The sequence below is a fragment of the Myotis davidii genome, unplaced genomic scaffold, assembly GCF_000327345.1.
Source record: "Myotis davidii unplaced genomic scaffold, ASM32734v1 scaffold6, whole genome shotgun sequence".
Lineage (NCBI taxonomy): Eukaryota > Metazoa > Chordata > Mammalia > Chiroptera > Vespertilionidae > Myotis > Myotis davidii.
This window is the reverse complement of record NW_006383011.1, coordinates 17,452,507-17,470,894: the sequence shown is the minus strand read 5'-3', so window position 1 is coordinate 17,470,894 and position 18,388 is coordinate 17,452,507. Positions and strand designations below refer to the sequence as shown.

At 34.2% G+C, this 18,388-nt stretch overlaps 1 protein-coding gene across 4 annotated transcripts in view; it reads left to right on the top strand.

The window, feature by feature from the left end:
• Nucleotides 1-18,067, top strand: part of PPM1B (protein phosphatase, Mg2+/Mn2+ dependent 1B) — a 35,922-nt gene extending 17,855 nt beyond the window's left edge. The window contains exons 5-6 of one of the 4 annotated variants that reach the window (XM_006778643.2): nt 17,109-17,153; nt 17,919-18,067. In XM_006778643.2, the coding sequence (XP_006778706.1) occupies nt 17,109-17,153 (45 nt within the window). In that variant the 3' untranslated portion in view covers nt 17,919-18,067. Of the gene's footprint in view, nt 1-4,514; nt 5,578-6,391; nt 8,605-17,108; nt 17,154-17,918 lie in introns of those variants that run through there. The other 3 variants (XM_015557885.1, XM_006778645.2, XM_006778644.2) reach the window with 3 other exon arrangements.
• Nucleotides 18,068-18,388: the final 321 nt, after the last annotated feature.

The window sequence follows — 18,388 nt, the reverse complement described above, 5'->3', positions numbered from 1 at the left end:
AATAGCTAGTGAAATCTTATTTTTAAAATGTGCTTAGATTCCCGTCTCCCTCCCTTTTTTGCTCTATGAGGTATATAGATTCCTATGTCTTATTTGGTGTAAACCAGTATTTTCATAATGAGAGATTTTATTTTTAAACTGTGTTAGTCTAGATAACAGGTAAAACCTTACAAAAACTGAGAAAAGTTCTAAATTCCAATCTCCATAATTGCCTTAAATTGATTTTGAAGAATAATTTTAGTATTTCATTTAATGTGATTTTCTTGGTTCTATCATTTTGTAATCTTTGTAATACTTTATAGACTTGAAATGAAATGATTTGTGATCTAGTTTTACAGTCATTTTAACCAGTATTTATTTAGTGTTTAATTATATAGAGCACTTACTCTGCAAAACCTATTATTTACCATAATGTATTCAACAAACATTCAGAGGGATATTGATGTTATTTGCACCTGAATACAAAACTGAGCTCTGTTGCTTACTAGTATTGTCACCCTGACAAATAGCTTAAATCTGTCTGAGCCTTAGTTTCTTCAGTTAGTGTTGAAATGCCTATTACTTAGGGTACCTGTGAGGATTAAATGAGATTATGCATCTATAGTTCTTAGCACAAACAGTTTTCCTTCTGTAGGTGGTAGTGAGGATGCAGGAAGTTAATATGAAATTATATTTAATTCATTGAGTTTACAGTCTAATGGAGAGACTTGTAAACAGTTGCAAGGTGAATTAATTGCTGTAATAGAGGTGTATACATGATGTGCTATGTATGTGTGTATGTATGAATTCAGGTAAAGAAAGTGTAGGTAAATAATAGGTTCCTGCCCTGGCCGAGTGGCTCAGTTGGTTAGAGCATCATCCAGTACACCAGGATCACAGGTTCGATTCCCTGTCAGGCACAGCCCAGGTTGTATGTCCATTCTGTTCCCAGTTAAGGTGCGTACAGTGGCAACCAATCGATATTTCTCTCTCACATCAATGTTTCTCTCTGTCTCTCCCTCTCCCTTCCTTTCTCCTTAGAATCAATGGAAAATATATCCTTGGGTGAGGATTTAAAAAATAATAATAATAGGTTCCTTTTCTGATATTAATGAAACTCCATGAGAGGGTTATGTAATAGTATTTTGAAGACTCGGATGAAATGACTAAGGAAAGGGTTTCACCCATATATCATCTATCTAATATGATAGGGAAATGTAATTTGCTGTAAGATAAAATGACTTTTAAATGTAGTCAGTAGCTCAAGTTCTTTTCAATTCAGTGGTTCTATGATACCAACCACTATAAACCCGTCCCTACTTAATTTACCGTTTTGGTTTTAGTGTGGTTTTTAAAAAGCAAATCCTTCCCTCCCCCCTACTAATACTACTATAGCAATTCACAGAATTATATATCACCCCAACCCACTGAATCTGGATATAATGGGGTGGAACTTTGCTATCTGTACAATTTTAAAAGCTCCAGAGGTGATTCTTACGTGAATACCAGGGTTGATAATCACTTTTGCTATGTGTAAGTCAACTGCCCAATTGAAGAAGATTTTGTTTCAGTGTCCTAGAAGTGTGTGTGTTTTGTTTTATTTTTGCTTTGAGGTTTTCAGGAGATGGGGGTAGAGGATTGCCCTTCATTAGAAGTTCTTTGTAATTTACCACTAAGTAGAAAATTGCCTTTTGGCAGACCTGACTAAAGACTGATAAAGTTTATGATTAGTAAGCACTTATCATGGTTCCATCTTAACTTTTCCTGAATAGATTCAAAAGGGAAACTTTATTTAGGAAACATGTTTATTTAGTACAGAAGGAAAGGTAAATATGAAAAATATTAACAGAACACATTTTATGTTCTCACCACGCAATAAATTTTGCAAATAAAATTATTTTGACAGTTAATATGCTTGATATAAAAAATTAGAGAATTTAAAGAAAACAAGCATTTGTAACTTCATTACCCATTATCATTATTTATATAGGGGTGGGCAAAAGTAGGTTTGAATTCAGCTACCTCAGGTGGATTTTTAGAGACTATAAGAATGTGTAAATAGTGAAGGCCAGCAATTTGAGCACTTACGAGATAAGTCCACTGTGCCATTCTTTTGAGTTAATAAAGCTATTGTAATAATCATAACCTCATAACCTTCATGTCTTTTTCCATACAAACAACTGCAAACCTACTTTTGCCCATTCCTGTATATTGTTGTATTTCTTTTCCACCCAGGCAGTTAGTATATGATATCCTACAGTAACAGAAACAGTCATATATACACATAAACATATGCTATACAGAGTTATCATCTCTTGCTTTTTGCCACATGGTACTTTTTATAAAAAGTGTTTAGGTACTCTCATTTTTCTTGTAAACTTTGTCTTTTATTGTGTGCTTATTAGTATATTTTTGTCATAGAATTATAGAGTTTTAGTCTCCAAAGATGTTTAAGAATTTGTGCCGGATCATCTATATTATTAACTATTTTTGTATTTTATTTTTCCAACATTTTATGATGAAAACTTCCAAACCTGTAGAAAAGTTGAAATGAGCATGATGAATACCTTCTACCTAGATTCAACAATAGTTAACGTTTTACCGTATTTGCTTTATCTCTTTGTGTGTGTGTGTGTGTGTGTACACTACCTTTTTTTTTAATCCTCACTGAGGATATGTTATTTGAGAGAGAGAGAGAGAGAGAGAGAGAGAAACATTGATGTGAGAGAAAAACATCGTTGGGTCCTGGATGCACCCAACCGGGGATTGAACCTATCACCTAAGTATGTGCCCTGACCAGGAACTGAACCCACAACCTTTTGGTGTATGGGATGATGCTCCAACCAACTGAGCCACCTGGCCAGGGCTACTGGTTGTTTTTGTTTGTGTGGCTTTTTTTTTTTTTTTACTAAACCTTTGACAGCAAATTGCAGACATCATAATATGTTACCTCTATTTTGGCATGTACCTCTTAAGAATGTGGACATTTTGCCCTGGCCGGTGTGGCTTAGTTCATTGGGTGTCGTCCCATGCTCCAAAAGGTTGCTGGTTCGATTCCTAGTCAGGACACACACCTGGGTTTTGGGCTTGATCCCTAGTAGGGGCATGCAGGATGCAGCCAATGAATGATTCTCTCTCATCATTGATGTTTCCATCTCTCTCTCCCTTCCTCTTTCTCTAAAATCAATTTTTTAAATCTTTAAAAAAAAATGACATTTTTCTACATGAGCATAATCTTATACTAAGAAAATTAGTAATAAATTTAATATCAAGTCCCAGTTGTCCCTAGAATGACTATTATAGTTATTATTTTGAACCAAAGTCTAATCAGGTTATTAAGTTATCATTCAAGCATTTTAACCCTTTGCGGTCCAATGTTATTTTTGGAATTCTAACAGTCTGGTCCAAATTAATTGATGGGATTGAATGTTGAACTTTTTAATGTTCTTATTGCTCGACGTTGGACCTGCTCCTAGTGCCTGGTCTGTCGAGTCAGCCTCGAGGTTGGACCGAAAAGGGTTAAGCAAGTTTTTAATCAAGACCATACTTTTCCCCCCTTGACACTAAATAAGAATCTGAGCCAGCTTTTTATAGGATGTCCTACATTCAGAATAATGATTATTTCCTTGTGTTGTCCTTTAACTTGATTCTCTATTCTCTGTTTCCTGTAAAATAGTAATTGGTTTTATTAGATTTATTTTAAATATTTTTGGCAAGAACACAGGACATGGCCCTGTATGCCCTAATTCATCACATCAGGTGGCATATAATGTAAGATTGTCTGGCATTTACTCTTTCAGCTTAACTTTAATTAGCTTGGATGTTAGAGCTTGTTCCACCAACAAGAATCAGTAGCTGCTATTGTAGAAAGCTGTAGGTTTCCCCAAATTTAATAAAATATAAAAGGATAAGGAGTTTGCTATTCATACCTTATTGTAATGTTTAAAATGATTAGTCTATTTTTACAAATGTTTTATTAAATTCTTTAAAGACAAAATTGCAACTAAAATTTTTATCCATGAAAATTTTAATATTTCCCCAAAATTCGATTTCCTTTTATATAGTTTAACATTTTTTATCTCCTCTCCTACATGTCATTTAGCAGAAATCACAGAGAAACTAATGTTCTAATGCCTGCTTTTCTGTCCATTCCTATTGCTTTACACACTAATTTCCCTTTTATACTAAATCATTATAGCCAATTGTGTTTTAAAGTAAGTCACTTTCAGGAAATGCTTGTGTTGCTGTTGAATTCTAATAGCGCAGAGTAAACTTCAGGTTAAACTTCAAATTATAATGTGATATGAGACATAAATTAGTTAATGGTAATTTGCTAAAAATAACTTGAGATATTTTTATTATAAATTTTTATTATTTGACACAAGTAAGACTTGATACTTATTTAATGAAATGTTCTCATGCTTACACTATATTACTCATGGCAGAAAAATGAGTGTTTTGCTATGATGTGTTATGAAATACATGTGATATCCTAGTTTGTCTACTGACACTGGGGTCTTGAATCTTAAAAAAAGGCCTCCGATGATGCAGAGGAGAGTGGATCACAGGGAAAATTGGTGGAAGCTCTCAGGCAAATGAGAATTAATCATAGGGGAAACTACCGACAACTTCTGGAGGAGATGCTGTCTAGTTACAGGCTAGCTAAAGTAGAGGGATAAGAAAGCCCTGCTGTACCAGCTGCTGCAGCTACTTCCTCGAACAATGATGCTGGAAACCCAGTGACAATGCAGGAAAGCCATACTGAATCAGGAAGTGATCTTGCTGACTTAGACAGCTGTAATGAAGATGCAGGGACAAACTTGGGTGATGAAAAAGTATGACTTTAATTTGTGGGGATATTTTTGTGATCTTTGATTTGATGGTTTTTACTTAGGAAGTACAATGTGTGCATTTATATAACGATTTTGTTATTTGAATCTTGGTAAACTAGTTTTATTAATATTCATATAGCCTTGTTTTTTAAGAAGGCCTTTGCATACACCTTTATCAGATAGGTTAAAATTGGCTGTTTATATACTTTGAATTTAATAAAATTGTTATTTCATATTGTATGCCAGAAATGAGGCTACCAATTATTAAAATCAGTAGTTAAATTCATACTAGATAGGTTTAAAGGTTATTGATTAGCAAGATTACAATATGTTGTGGAAAAACTTGTTAATGTAGAATTTTACTGCCTCACAGTATTTTACATATTAGTATACTCATAGTAATAAATTTGTAATAAATTTGTGTTTTCTTTAGTAATTTTAGTTCTTCAAAGAATAGCAGATGCTGGCCTGTAATTTTTTCTTTCAAGGATGATAATGTGTGTTTTTTGACTTGTTTATATTTTTACATTTCTGTAGTTTTATTTTTAGATGTTCTAAGCTATTTGGATATGTAGTTAATTTTCCTTTCTCTGTATTCTTTATGAAAAATAATGTTTGAAAATCTGTGTATTATAAGTATAGAATTGATTTGTATATTCTGTATAGCCTAACTACACACATACATCAAAATATATGTCAATCAAGTGTTCAGAATGAAACTATAAGTGTTTAAGTCCAAATAAAGCATGTGATATGGAATAATCTATGCATGTTGTACTTTTTTTTTAATTTTTATTTTACAACAGGTTTGGTATATTGGAAAAAATACCCATTAGAAATTCATTTGTATTTATATAAAATTTAGAAAACTATTGATTTGGCTTTTTTTCATTAACTAAAAGGAAAATATTTTTGAGAAGTCTTGCCTAAAGAAAATCTAGTCTGTTTCTTATTCCCTTTTTATGGTACACAATATTAATCATAGGGCAGAATGGATACACATAGACATGTCAGAAAATTGCCATGATGAAGATTGCAAGACTGTCGACTTTGCTATAAGTCTTCATCAGATATTATTAATTGCAAGAATTACAGGGTATTTTAAATAGTGGCAGATACGAGTTTTGTTTTTGTTAAAATTGATTTTTAAATACAGATAACTATTAGTCACGTGGGAAACTATTTCTTAAAACAATTATTTTGTGAATGTAGATAATTAACTTCATGTTTATATTTATCATGTGTCTAAAGTTGGTAAAGGTATCATAAGTTGAAACTTTGGAATCATTGGAGGTAGCTGATGTTTTGATCTATTTTTCCAATTCTGAAATTCATTTAAGTGGTTTAAAAGGAAGGCATTTGGTGGAGAGGGGAGAAAAAAACAACCAGTTACCTATCCATATTGGATAAATCTTTGTGTATACACACAATGTACAATACACACATCTCTCTATAAAAGTATCTTTTCAAACAAAAGAAGGTAATTTGTTCATCTAATTTTGTTTTCTTTTGAAATTCAATCCAACCTGGAAGTGGTATAGGTAAATAATAATAATATTCTTCCTTTTCTTTTCCTGTAGGGTGCTGGAGATCTAGAAGACCCATGGTAGCCTTATAAACTTCTAAAATGCTTTTGATTCTGAAAATTGGGGGAAAAACTTTTAATCACATTTTCTTCAATACAAGGGAAAAATATTCTTGTGGATTCCCAACGTTTTGTGATATGAGCAGAAAATCATTAGCATTTCCCATCATTTGTTCATATTTGTGTTTTCTGATAATTGCCACTTGTAGCATTGCCTGTACTACAGTATTTTTGCCAACCTCAGGCATACTAATTCCATCTGTATTGAACTATTGGCCCTAAAAACCAATGGAGTTATTTCACCACAAGTAATAATTGTGCCTGAGGTGCATGGGAATATAGTTAGCTGTACTTTGAAGATACATTATGGTTTTTTTTTGTGGTTTTTTTTTAAACAAGACACACAACATATAAGCATGTAAGAGTAAAGAATTATATGAGATGTTCTTTTTTTCAATTCACCAAGTTGAAAGCCTTTTGCAGGTCTGGCTTAAAATTTCATTTGGGCAATCTACTATAGGGTATATATTTATTAATTGTTACTTAATTTTTTTCCAATTTCACCTGTATTACCAAACTGGGTTCTTCAATAATGTCCAAATTGTAATGTTGCCTGCTTTAAGATAAGTGTATTTGGCAATAATATTATAAACCCTTAAAAATTTTATGCATGTGTCTCCTATATCCTTCAACACACACCAGAAAATCTTTGAAACCAAATGGATTAATTTATGGCTATTTATAATTTGCTTAGACATCTCATTGCTGCAAATTTTTTAAATGATGAGATTTGCTTTTATAATATAAATTGTGATTTTTGATTTACATGTGGGTTTCTATAGTTTTAATTTTTCAGCTTTTAAGATACAAAAAGTTTTGTGTAATTTGGTATAAATTTTAATTGTTTACGTTATTTTAAAAGCTCAGAATATCACATTGAAATGACTATAAATACATTTAAAATTATCTATTTTAGAACTAAGGAAATATTACAGAGATATTTTCATGGGTTCAGTAACCTTTCATTTTATAACATTGGGCACGGTACAGAGTGGCTGTCACATAAGGTACTTGAAGATTATTCATTTAATTCTATTTTTACAATAACCTTGAATTCTTGAATTCTTTTTGAGTTTTGCATGTATCCAATTAATGCTGAACATGAAGAGTAAAATATTTATCTAAAAGCTATTGGGGTAGGAGAAGCAATGAATGTATCCATTTGTACATGGTTTACATGTTGTGGATGCTTTGTAAACACTTTCCTGTATGTTTAAATTGTGTTTCAGCGGGATGTAATTGCCTTTGTGTGTAGTTAAAATGAGTCATCATCTGGTCCTGTGTGCAGTGGAATTCATGGTATTTTCTGTAACATTTCCCTGAAGCTGTTTCTGGAGAGCCACACATTTGAATACAGACAGACAGTTTCCTTGATCATTCGATTTATTGTGCACCTGATTTTTGGCCTAAAAGAATTATTGCCACAATATATTTTATTTATTCTTTAGATTTTAGCCTTGTAAGTTAAAGTGCTTTACATGATGATGTTAAAAGCTATTTGTCCCTTTACTGGGTTTAAGGGTTGTTAAAAGAGAGGGAATGAAGAATGCAAAAAATGGTTTATTGTTCAACTGTCCACTCTGATCCAATCCTGTACTGACAGTACCTTTCCAGTATGATATTGTGATGTTTCATACAATGCAGTGAACATAACCAACTTGTTACCTAAATAAAGAATTGATAAAAACAGTGTGACATATTACTACTTGGTATGATTTTTAAAAATAAAAGTCCAGTTTTGAATGTTATTTTAAACATTTTATATAGTTAGAATATTGTGAAATGTTTTGTACAGAACTGTGCAGTTAAATTTTAATTCCAGGGAAGAATTAACTAAACTATATAAGACAATACTAATTAAACCCTTCTCCACTTCCAAACATTTTTTATACCACTTTAACCTTTCTCTGGGAGTTTAGTGGCCCTTGAAATACAAATAATGCGTGAGTTAGCAAAAAACTCGTGTTTACTAATATGAATTTCCTAGTCCCACTGTTCTCAAACATTTATATTCTTAAAAGTTGAGGATCCCAAAGAACTTTTGCTTTTGAGGGTTATATCTATTGATATTTATTGTATTAAAAAACAACAACACCATTACCTGTTAACATAAAGAGCATTGTTTTATAAAAAGATTATTTTCCAAAACTAAAGAGCATTGACTTTGATTTTATAAATCGGATGGGTTCTCGTATCTGCTTTTGCATTCAATCTGTTGTAATGTGGCACTTTGAAGTGTATGAAAAGATCTGGCTTCACACACACGTATTTGGAAGAGTATTTCAATAGTTTCAGATAATTGTGGATACTCCTCTTTGTTACATTACCAAAACTTCAGAACTGGTAGTTTCTTGAAAGTTAGTTGCAATGTGAAATCTGAAACTATTCAACTTTGTACTGTTCTGTTACATTAAAATTTGTTTGACCTATCTTGCAGTTTGAATGGATCTACTTTTGCATGACTTAATAACCTACATTGGTCATTTGTAAAATACTGGTTTGTCGAATTATGCCTTTTAAAAAAAATCTTTATTGTTGGGGGTATTACAGGACCCCCCCCCCCCAAGGCCCCCCATTGCTTCCCTGCACCAGTTTCTACCCAAACATAGGTAATGAATATATGCATGTCAATCTTTGGCAGATCTCTTCCTGTCCCCTCACTGCCCTTCCCTCTGAGATTCATCAGACTGTTACATGTTTCCATGCCTCTGATTCTATTTTATTCACCAGTTTATTTTGTTCATTAGATTTCTCATTTGTTTTAATTTATAGATTTAATTGTTGATAGATATTTATTGCTATTTAATGTTCATATATTTTATCTTTTCTTCCTCCTCTTCTTTCTCTTCTTCAAGAATATCCTTCAACATTTCATGTAATACTGGTTTGGTAGTGATTAGCTATTTAGCTTTTTGTCTGTGAAGCTATGTCTGACCTTCAGTTCTAAATGAGAGCTTTGCTGGGTACAGTAGTCTTGGTTGTAGGTACTTGCTATTCATCACTGAATATTTCTTGCTATTCCCTTCTAGCCTGCAAAGTTTCTGTTGGGAAATCAGCTGAAAGTTGTATGGGTGCTCCCTTGTAGGTAATTAACTGCTTTTCTCTTGCTGCTTTTAAGATTCTCTGTTTATCTTTAGCATTTGGATTTTAATTATGATGTGTCTTGATGTGGGCCTCTTTGGGTTCCTCTTGTTTGGGACTCTACTTCCTGTACTTGTAAGTCTATTTCTTTCACCGGGTAGGGGAAGTTTTCTGTCATTATTTCTTCAAATAGGTTTTTAATATCTTGCTCTGTCTCTTCTCCTTCTGGTACTCCCATAATGTGAATATTGGTATGTTTGAAGTTGTCCAAGAGGCTCCTTACACCATCTTCATTTTTTAAATGTTTTTATTTTTAGAGAGATAGAAACATATCAATCAGCTGCCTCCTGCACTCCCCCTACTGGGGATGGATCCCACAACCCTAACATGTGCCCTGACTGGGAATCAAACCCCCAGTAACAAACTGGTAACCTCTTGGTTCAAGGGTCGCCGATCAACCACTGAGCTAAACCAGTTGGACTCTTCATATTTTTTGGATTCCTTTTTCTTTTTGCTGTTCTGATTGGGTGTTTTTGCTTCCTCGTATTCCAAATCATTGATTTGATTCTTGGAATTCTCTACTGTTGAATCCCTGTAAATTATTATTTCAGTTAGTGTATGCTTAATTTCTGACTGATCCTTTTTCATGTCTTTGACATTCTCACTAATATTTTTAAATGTCTCACTAGTCTCTTGAAGCTCTCATTAAAACTTGAGTAACCTCATAACCATGGTTTTGGATTCTGTATCCTGTAGTTTGCTTGCTTCCATTTCTTTCATTTATGACATATTTCTTTGTTTCTGCATTTTGGCTGCTTCTCTGTTTTCTATATATTACAGTTGCTCTGTCTCCTGGCCTTGTGTAGTAGGTGTCCTGTAGGGCCCAGTGGCTCAGCCTCTCCAGTCACCTGAGCTGGGCACTCTAGGTGCACCTCTTTCTGGTCTGTGTGCACAGTCTTGTAGTTATACCTTAATTGCTGTTGGCATCACTGGGAGGAATTGACCTCAAGGCCAATTGGCTGTGAGGACCAGCTGTAACTACAGTGGAAGAGCATCTGTGCAGAAGACCCCCTAAGGAGCAAGACTTGCTTCAGTGGGTTTTTGTTTAGTGCTGAGTTTGCCCCTTGAGTGTGGGCTTGTGGGTGTCTATAGTTGTAATCCTGTGTGATCTAAAGCTGTCAAAGGGTGCACTGGCCCTGGGGCCACCCAGCAGGAGCATCAGAGAGATCTTAAGATGGCTGCTACTTGTATTGGGCTTGTGAAGTGCCCAGGTGAGACCTAGCTGTGAAGCAAAGCATGCTAGTGCTGGGTTTGGGGCCTTTTATTGATAGGTTTGGGGCACACTGATGCCAGCTACTGCTTGTTTGAGAAAATTTAGCAGTCTGAAGCCCAAACTAGCACATGCCATTCATATAGAAAAGCTGCTACAAACAGCTTGGGTGGGGCTGCAAATTGGATAGGGCAGGGTCTCAGGGAATCACCAGGGTGGAGCAAACTGTGCTCAGGCTGATGGAGACTCAGATATGGTGTCAGCTCTGCAAAGGTGAAGTCCCAGCATTGGAACAGGGACCCCTGTCTGGGAAAAAGCCGCTCCCGAGTTCCTAACCCAATGCCAGACAATGCAGTACCTCCCCATTTGCCCCTGGGTCCCCCGAAGCTGCCAGACACTGGAGTTCTGAGGGATTGAGTCCGAGTAAGTTTGTGTGCTGGCCCTTTAAGAGGAACACCTAGGTCTCAAGCAGCTTATGTATCGCTCAGCTACAATTTCCATTGGTTTTTAGAGGGACTTCTCTTCCCAGCCCTGGAACCCTGGGCTGGGGGTCTGGTGTGGGTCTGGGACCCCTTGCTTCTCACTGGGGTTGGGGGGGCGGGGAGGGTTCTGTAGCCGAGAGATCCCTCTGGATTAAAAAAAAAACAACACTTGGGTGTCAGACCAGCTCATTCAGTGCCTCCACCCCTACTACCAGTCTCATGCTTTCTTCTCTAGTTGTAGAACTTCCATTCAGCATGCTTTCAGCCAGTTCTTAATGATGGTTATATTTTAGTTATAATTTTGATGTGGTTGTAGGAGGTGGAGAGTAGAGGCATTTACCAACGCCACCATTTTGGTTCTCCCCCCGATTCTTTAGAATAGCAACATGTTATTATGCAGTGTTTAAAATTTTGTTAATATAACTGATCTCATCAGAAAAAAGTGTTGGGACACTGCCAAGCTCATGGTGATGGATACAGATTTTTCAAAAACTCTAATTTTCATTTGAAAGGTGGAATTTTAGTATTGGCAACAAATATTGTCAGGTTTTTTTCTTAAGTGACAGGCTTATTCATTTTAGAAAATGTCTGTTGAATAACCATACTCTGTCATTCAAGTAAAACTTGTGTTCTGTAAAAAGTGGCTGGTTCTGCACATCTTGAATAGTAGCATGAAAAAACCATCACCCTTCGGCATGTTATAGAACCAATACTCCTTTTCATCATATTTGCTATTAAAAAGATGTATACTCAAGGGTAGAGTTGTAACAAAATTAACTTTTAGTGCTTTATCAGGACATTGTTAACTGAAACTGACTTATTTCCCCCTTTTTTCTTTGTGAGTATAGCAGTGAAGGTACAATAATGACTAATTATTTGGTGCTACTGTTCTTATTTGTGTTCAGGTGTCTGCAGTTTTACCCACCATTTCTTTTGCACAATCAGTGCAAGTGTCAGTATAAATAAATAAATACATAAATAAATAAATAAATTTTGCCTAGGCCGGTGTGTCTTGGTTGGTTGGATCGTTGTCCTGTACACTGGAAGGTGTTGGGGCACATACCCAGATTTTGGGTTTGATCCCTGGTGCATGAAGGGAACAACCAAAGAATGTTTCTTTCATTGATGTTTCTTTCTCTCCCTCTCTCTAAAAAATTCAATAAAAATAGTATTTAGTATTAAGAAAATAGTTTTGATTTCATGGACCTCCTTAAAAGGTTCTCTAGGGCCCCAGATTTTTAGAATTGCTCCCCTCATCCCTTTGGAGACAGTCTGTTCATTTATTCGAAACATCACAGTATAATAGTAAATGTTAAAACATACAGATGTGACAAAATCTACTTGGTGGTATGTGTGGGGCAGTGGTGGTTACTATTGCACTCAAACTTAGAAAGCAAGATAAAGAAGGTCTAATCTTTAATATTGTACTTTTTCTTTCAAAATATTTCTTTGATGGGTTTCAACTGAGAAAATTTATGATTTAAGGTTAACAGTAGAGTTTTATATGGCATATATTCAGATCATTTTAATCTTTTTAGATATCTTCAGTTATTGTAGATTTGTGTTATTAAAAAGGTCTCCTAATTGAATTTTTAAATCCATGTCTTAAAATCATTTTACTATGGCTGAGATATCACATCAGGTCAGCCATAGTAAGACAGGACTTTTTAAGTGACAATTAAGTGGATCAGGGCTTTATGCTGAAGGTTTTGGTTTCGTTTGGTTAGGTTCTTCAGTTATAACACAATGCTTATTACTTGCGGTTTTGCTTTTAAATGTTTTTGGATAGCCAGAAGTCACTATAATTCTCATTTCACCTTGTCAGTTTTATTTTCAGAGTCTGTGATTCAGTTGAGTTTTGATCCATTTATGGTGCTGTCAGGTTCTCTCCAACCAGCTAACTAGACACTTAGTCCTCATAGTAAACCATAACAAAGTTTAAAAGTAAGATCAAGGTTGCCAATATAGAAACAAAATATCAACATACCTATCTTTGGGCTTCTTTATTATCTAATATAGCAAATATTGAAATGTCAAGTTGCATATTTGAGGTCTATTTTGGAAATAATATCTCTTTGAAGGAAAAACAGGATCTAAGTAGCAAATGCTTCCAAGTTTCTTTACATTTAGCTTATTAATATAAGTACAGTTTATGTCCAAGAGTCAGTTTCTTAATGCGAAAAGTAGATGAGAGTATTTGTTTTTACCCATTGTCTTAGTGATTTATGTATGTTTTATTGTGGTCTAGAAGTATAACCATAACTACTAATATAGGGTAAGATGCTTTTCAGGCAGCACCACTACCAATTCTCACTTCTTGCTGGGTTGTTTTTGTTTGTTTTGTTTTTAGCTATGGTATCTTCTCCCCCTTATTTTCTGTTTCAGTTTTATTCTATCTGGCAAACACTTAACTATATATATATTACTTGCCACTCAGATGTAACTGACAGCTCTGCTCTTATAATTCAGGCATGGGGGTTCATAATCTTGGTGTTAGGAGGTTAGTTATTAGTTCTCTCTCTTTCATATCCACTACTACAATGGAGCACAAAAGAATCGTAACTTTTATATATGGGTAGAAGTGAAGGTTTGGTACATTTTTTTCTTCACTAATAACCCTAATCTATAATATTGGCAACAGTGATTAGTGATTTAAGTCTGCACTACAAATATGTTCTTATATTCTTCCCATATAATATCTACTTATAAGAAAATACTTGGGCAAGTATTTGAAGTGAAGAGGACTGGTACAATCCAAGAATTCCTCTAATAGGGGTCTGACACCTCATTTCCTCTTTTGGGTTGCTTACACTTGCTTTTATTTGTGCTTTATTTAGAGGGTCCTGGATTTATTTTCATGAGATTTTGCCTATGAATAAGCATTTTTAAAGTAAATTGATATAGTATAGAGCTTATTTTAAATACTTCTATTTAATATTTGCTATTAAAATTAATCTTAGGCAAGACTGCTTGTAATTATTGTAACACTTTGAAACTATTAAAGTACACTCCCAAATTGAAAGTGACTAGATTTTATTCCTGGAGTTACAGGTTCTGTAGGAAGCTACAAAAGTTTTTATGAAGAGCCTAATTTTAAAATGTGTATTCAAAATAAACTAATAGTTTTAAGCATTTTCAGGAAGTTAAAACGCTTCCTAAAATGATATCCTTTCCAGAGGAAATTACTAGGGTTCCTCGCTCTCAGTGAGGAACTCCAGAGCAGTTCTACTTTTGTGTGTTAATTTGTTGGGATTCCAGTTAAAATTTCCTTTGAATAAAGGTTCTTTGACTTGGAAAAGTTTGAAAGCCACTAGGCTCAGAGAGTATAAATATGACTAGACAAATGAAACAAGACAATTATGTTACTCTTTTACAAGAAAGGAAACAGAAGTTATACTGTGCTGTGAGGGATATTTGCAGGTTTTTATTTGGCGATTTATCCAAGTATTGAGATATTTTGTTACACACTTTGAATGATTATAAAGTCAATGTTTATTAACATACAGTTCATTTTCAAAATTTAAAAGAATCTCCAGAAATGAATAATTTTCTTTTTGTCAGCGTGTTTTCAAACCGATGACCATTCTGGTCCAGGCACTGCTGATAATTCGAAGCAATGGAATTGCAAACATCAAGAATTATTTTGTTTGGTATTTGTGCACCCTCAACTTGTCAACTGTTGCCAGTTTTTAACTGTAAAATAAATTGTATGTATTCCCATAAAAGATCTAGTTGATAAATTTTCTTTGTTCAAAGCTTAGTCTGGCTTCATCCATTACTTCAAATCAGTTAAATCTGAAAAGGATGAATATTCCCCCAAAATGTATAAACACTTGGAATAATTATTAAAGCAGTGTTTGTACTTCAACTGAGTTTTATATTTTATAACTTCCGGTAGCATTTTAGGATGTGTCTCATCAGAGCAATGTTTCTCTCTTTCCACCCCCTCTTCCCTACCTTCCACTCTCTAGAAAGCAATGGAAAAAATATCCTCAGGTGAGGATTAAGAACTAAACAACAAATAAAAAAACCCAAACAGTTTTTTTCTGGGGTGCTTAGTAAAATGGAGAGAAGGCCTGGCTTTGCTTCCCTAGGCAGTGAGCCATCTTCAGTACTTGGAAAACAGAATGCTGAAACAAACAGCAATTTCCAAGTGTATGTCGTTCATGTGAAAGCTTAAATCTCCAAAACTTATTCCAAAATGCCACTCTCTCTCTTCCCCTTCTCCCCTCCCCCCTCCATTTTAACATCTTTGAGGGTTGCGGACACATCCCCAGTGGTGGATGTTCAGGAGACGGCTGATCGATGTTTCTCTCTCATCGATGTTTCTGACTATCTCTCTCCCTTGCTCTCTGTAAAAAATCAATAAAAATATATTAAAAAAAAAGATTTTAGTTAATCTGCCTTAAAATGTATTATAATAAGTGTAAGATAATCCTGTGTTATTATAGCATTTGTTTCGCCAAAACCGGTTTGGCTCAGTGGATAGAGCGTCAGCTTGCAGACTGAAGGGTCCCAGGTTGATTCCGGTCAAGGGCATGTACCTGGGCTGCAGGCACATCCCCAGTAGGAGATGTGCCGGAGGCAGCTGATCGATGTTTCTCTTTCATCGATGTTTCTAACTATCTTTCTCCTTTCCTCTCTGTACTCTGTAAAAAATCAATAAAATATATTTAGAAAAACAAAAACTCTTCGTTAAAAAAAAGGCATTTGTTTCATAGTTTAATTGGAAGCATTTTTCTTTGTTATATATAAAAACTGGAATCTTAGAGTTAATGGTATATAATGTATAATATATAGATACATAGTTGTATAAAATATACTTGGGAATAATGCGTAATTTAGGACAGTACTTCTTCAGAAGCATTGGGAAGTGTGAGGTTTTTATTTTCTTCCTTCTCCCTGAAAATTACCGATAGCAAAATGCTAACATTACATCTGGGTAATAGGTAAGGGTATCATTGTATTCTGGATGCTTGAATTTTTTATAAAACTTATAGAAACTAATTAAATTAGTAGTCCTGAGTTGCCTTTCAAGAAGGTACCATTTTATAATCCCAACAGTATACAAAAATGTTCATGTTTTCTGCTTTCTTGTCAGTCTGGGTAAAAATAAATTATGATGTTTTGATTTAATTTTCAATTAATGAGATTGAACATTTTCTCTAATAACATGTCTTTTATTAAAGCTTGTTTACATATGTTGCTTATTTTCCATAAACACATCATTTTTCTTATTGATTTGTGGGAGCTCTTTATATATTTAGGAAATTAACCAATATTATCATCATTCTATCACGTCATGAATTATTCTCAATTCACTTCCCTTTTAATTTTTTTAAAATAAGGATGTTGAGAGATGAGACTAAGAACAAAGCTGTCTAATAATCTAAAATGACATAATTTCTGAAAAACTATAATCTCAATAGCATAGGTTCCCCCTACTCCAAATTTTTTATCATGCTACTCTGTTTCAGTGCTTTTTCTTACACAATAACGTTTTGTTTCTATGTCAACTTTTCCTACAGGCAAAGTAAAGGCTCGCTCTACTTGGTGTAATTGCAGAGGTGCTAGAGGGCTAAGATGCTTTCTCTGATCTGAAAAGTATTGGGTAGCTCTCTTTAGTCAAAAATATTGCCTTTTCTTCATATACCATTTTAAGTCAAATATAGTAGGTTTTATTTTTTTGCGTCTTTTTAAAAATTGAAAAAAATTTACAGCAAACGGCAAAGACCTTCACTGTTCAAGTTGATAAGTTTTGAGAAGTGTCTTAGTTTTTACATTCAAAATATTTAGAATTTTATCCTTTTCTTTAACAGTTTCAAACTACAATTGTATACTTAGATGATCTTTTAACATTCTGAGTAAGTAAATATTTACATGTTTTATTTTATGACTTTGGCCTTTTAAAATTATGTATATAATACAAAAGGAACTCATTTTGGGTTTTGCTAAAGGGCAAAAATCTAATGTAATATTTTCTATTATTCCTTTATACCAGCTAATACGTAAGCTGGTGTTGGCTCATTTCTTTGAAAATGCCCTTTTACTATAGGGCATTTTCTTGTATGCTAGTATGCTTGAATGTTTATTAGCTTTCTATTTCATTGCTTTGTATATTTTATTATCTAGTAAAGAAGTTTTCCCTTACTAGTCTATTTCAACAAATATTGAGTATTTATTATTCCAGATAAACTTTTGAATAACTTGGCCAAGATTTTCTTACCAAATAAAAATCCTGTGAATGTGGAATTGTTACAAGTGTAGATTAATATGAGGGTCATTCGTGTTTCTAGCAGAGATCCATTCCAGGAAAACGCTACATCTTTCTATTTGTATGAGTATTTCTTTAATGCCCCTAGTGATGATGTGTAGTTTTCGTCCTATGTTCTACACATTTCTTAAGTTAATTCCTTATTTTATATTTATTACTGTTATGAATGAATCATTTACCCCCAGTATGTTTTTTAATCTTTATTGTTGAGAGTCTTGCAGAAGTCCCCCCTTTGTTCCCCCATTGACCCCTTTGGATATATCCCCCAATACATTTTAAATTCATATCTTCTTAATAGACAAGTGTCTTAATTGCTGACAAAAACAAAAGTTTCAATTTCTATCATTCCCACCAGATGGCAGTCTTGGACACATCCATTTGTTAAACCTGCTGAGAGCTCTGAAGACAAGAAAGGCAGAGTGGCTGGCAGACCTTCCAAGCCTCTAAAAGTACAAGATCAAAAAGGTTTTTTCATAAACCTGAAAGAAAAATGAACTCAACATTATGTAATTATAGTGTTTGTGCTGCTACTAACCATTACTCTTATAACCCATTAGTGGGAGCAGAGAAGAACTGTCATTGTGCCCTTAAATATCATATTTTTCTCTGCCCATGGAATAAACACCTGTGGCTTCTTGGCAGTGCTTCTGGTTTTATTCCAGGGACGCTCATAGTTAAAGGCAGGCTTTAATCTGACATTATTGTTCCTCTTCTCCAAAAAGCACCATTTACATGAGAAGTTACAGGATTTCTAAGTGTATATCTTATAACTAGTTTTTATGATGCCTGGGTGTCTTCTGAAATGAAGAACAGTTTATAAAATTA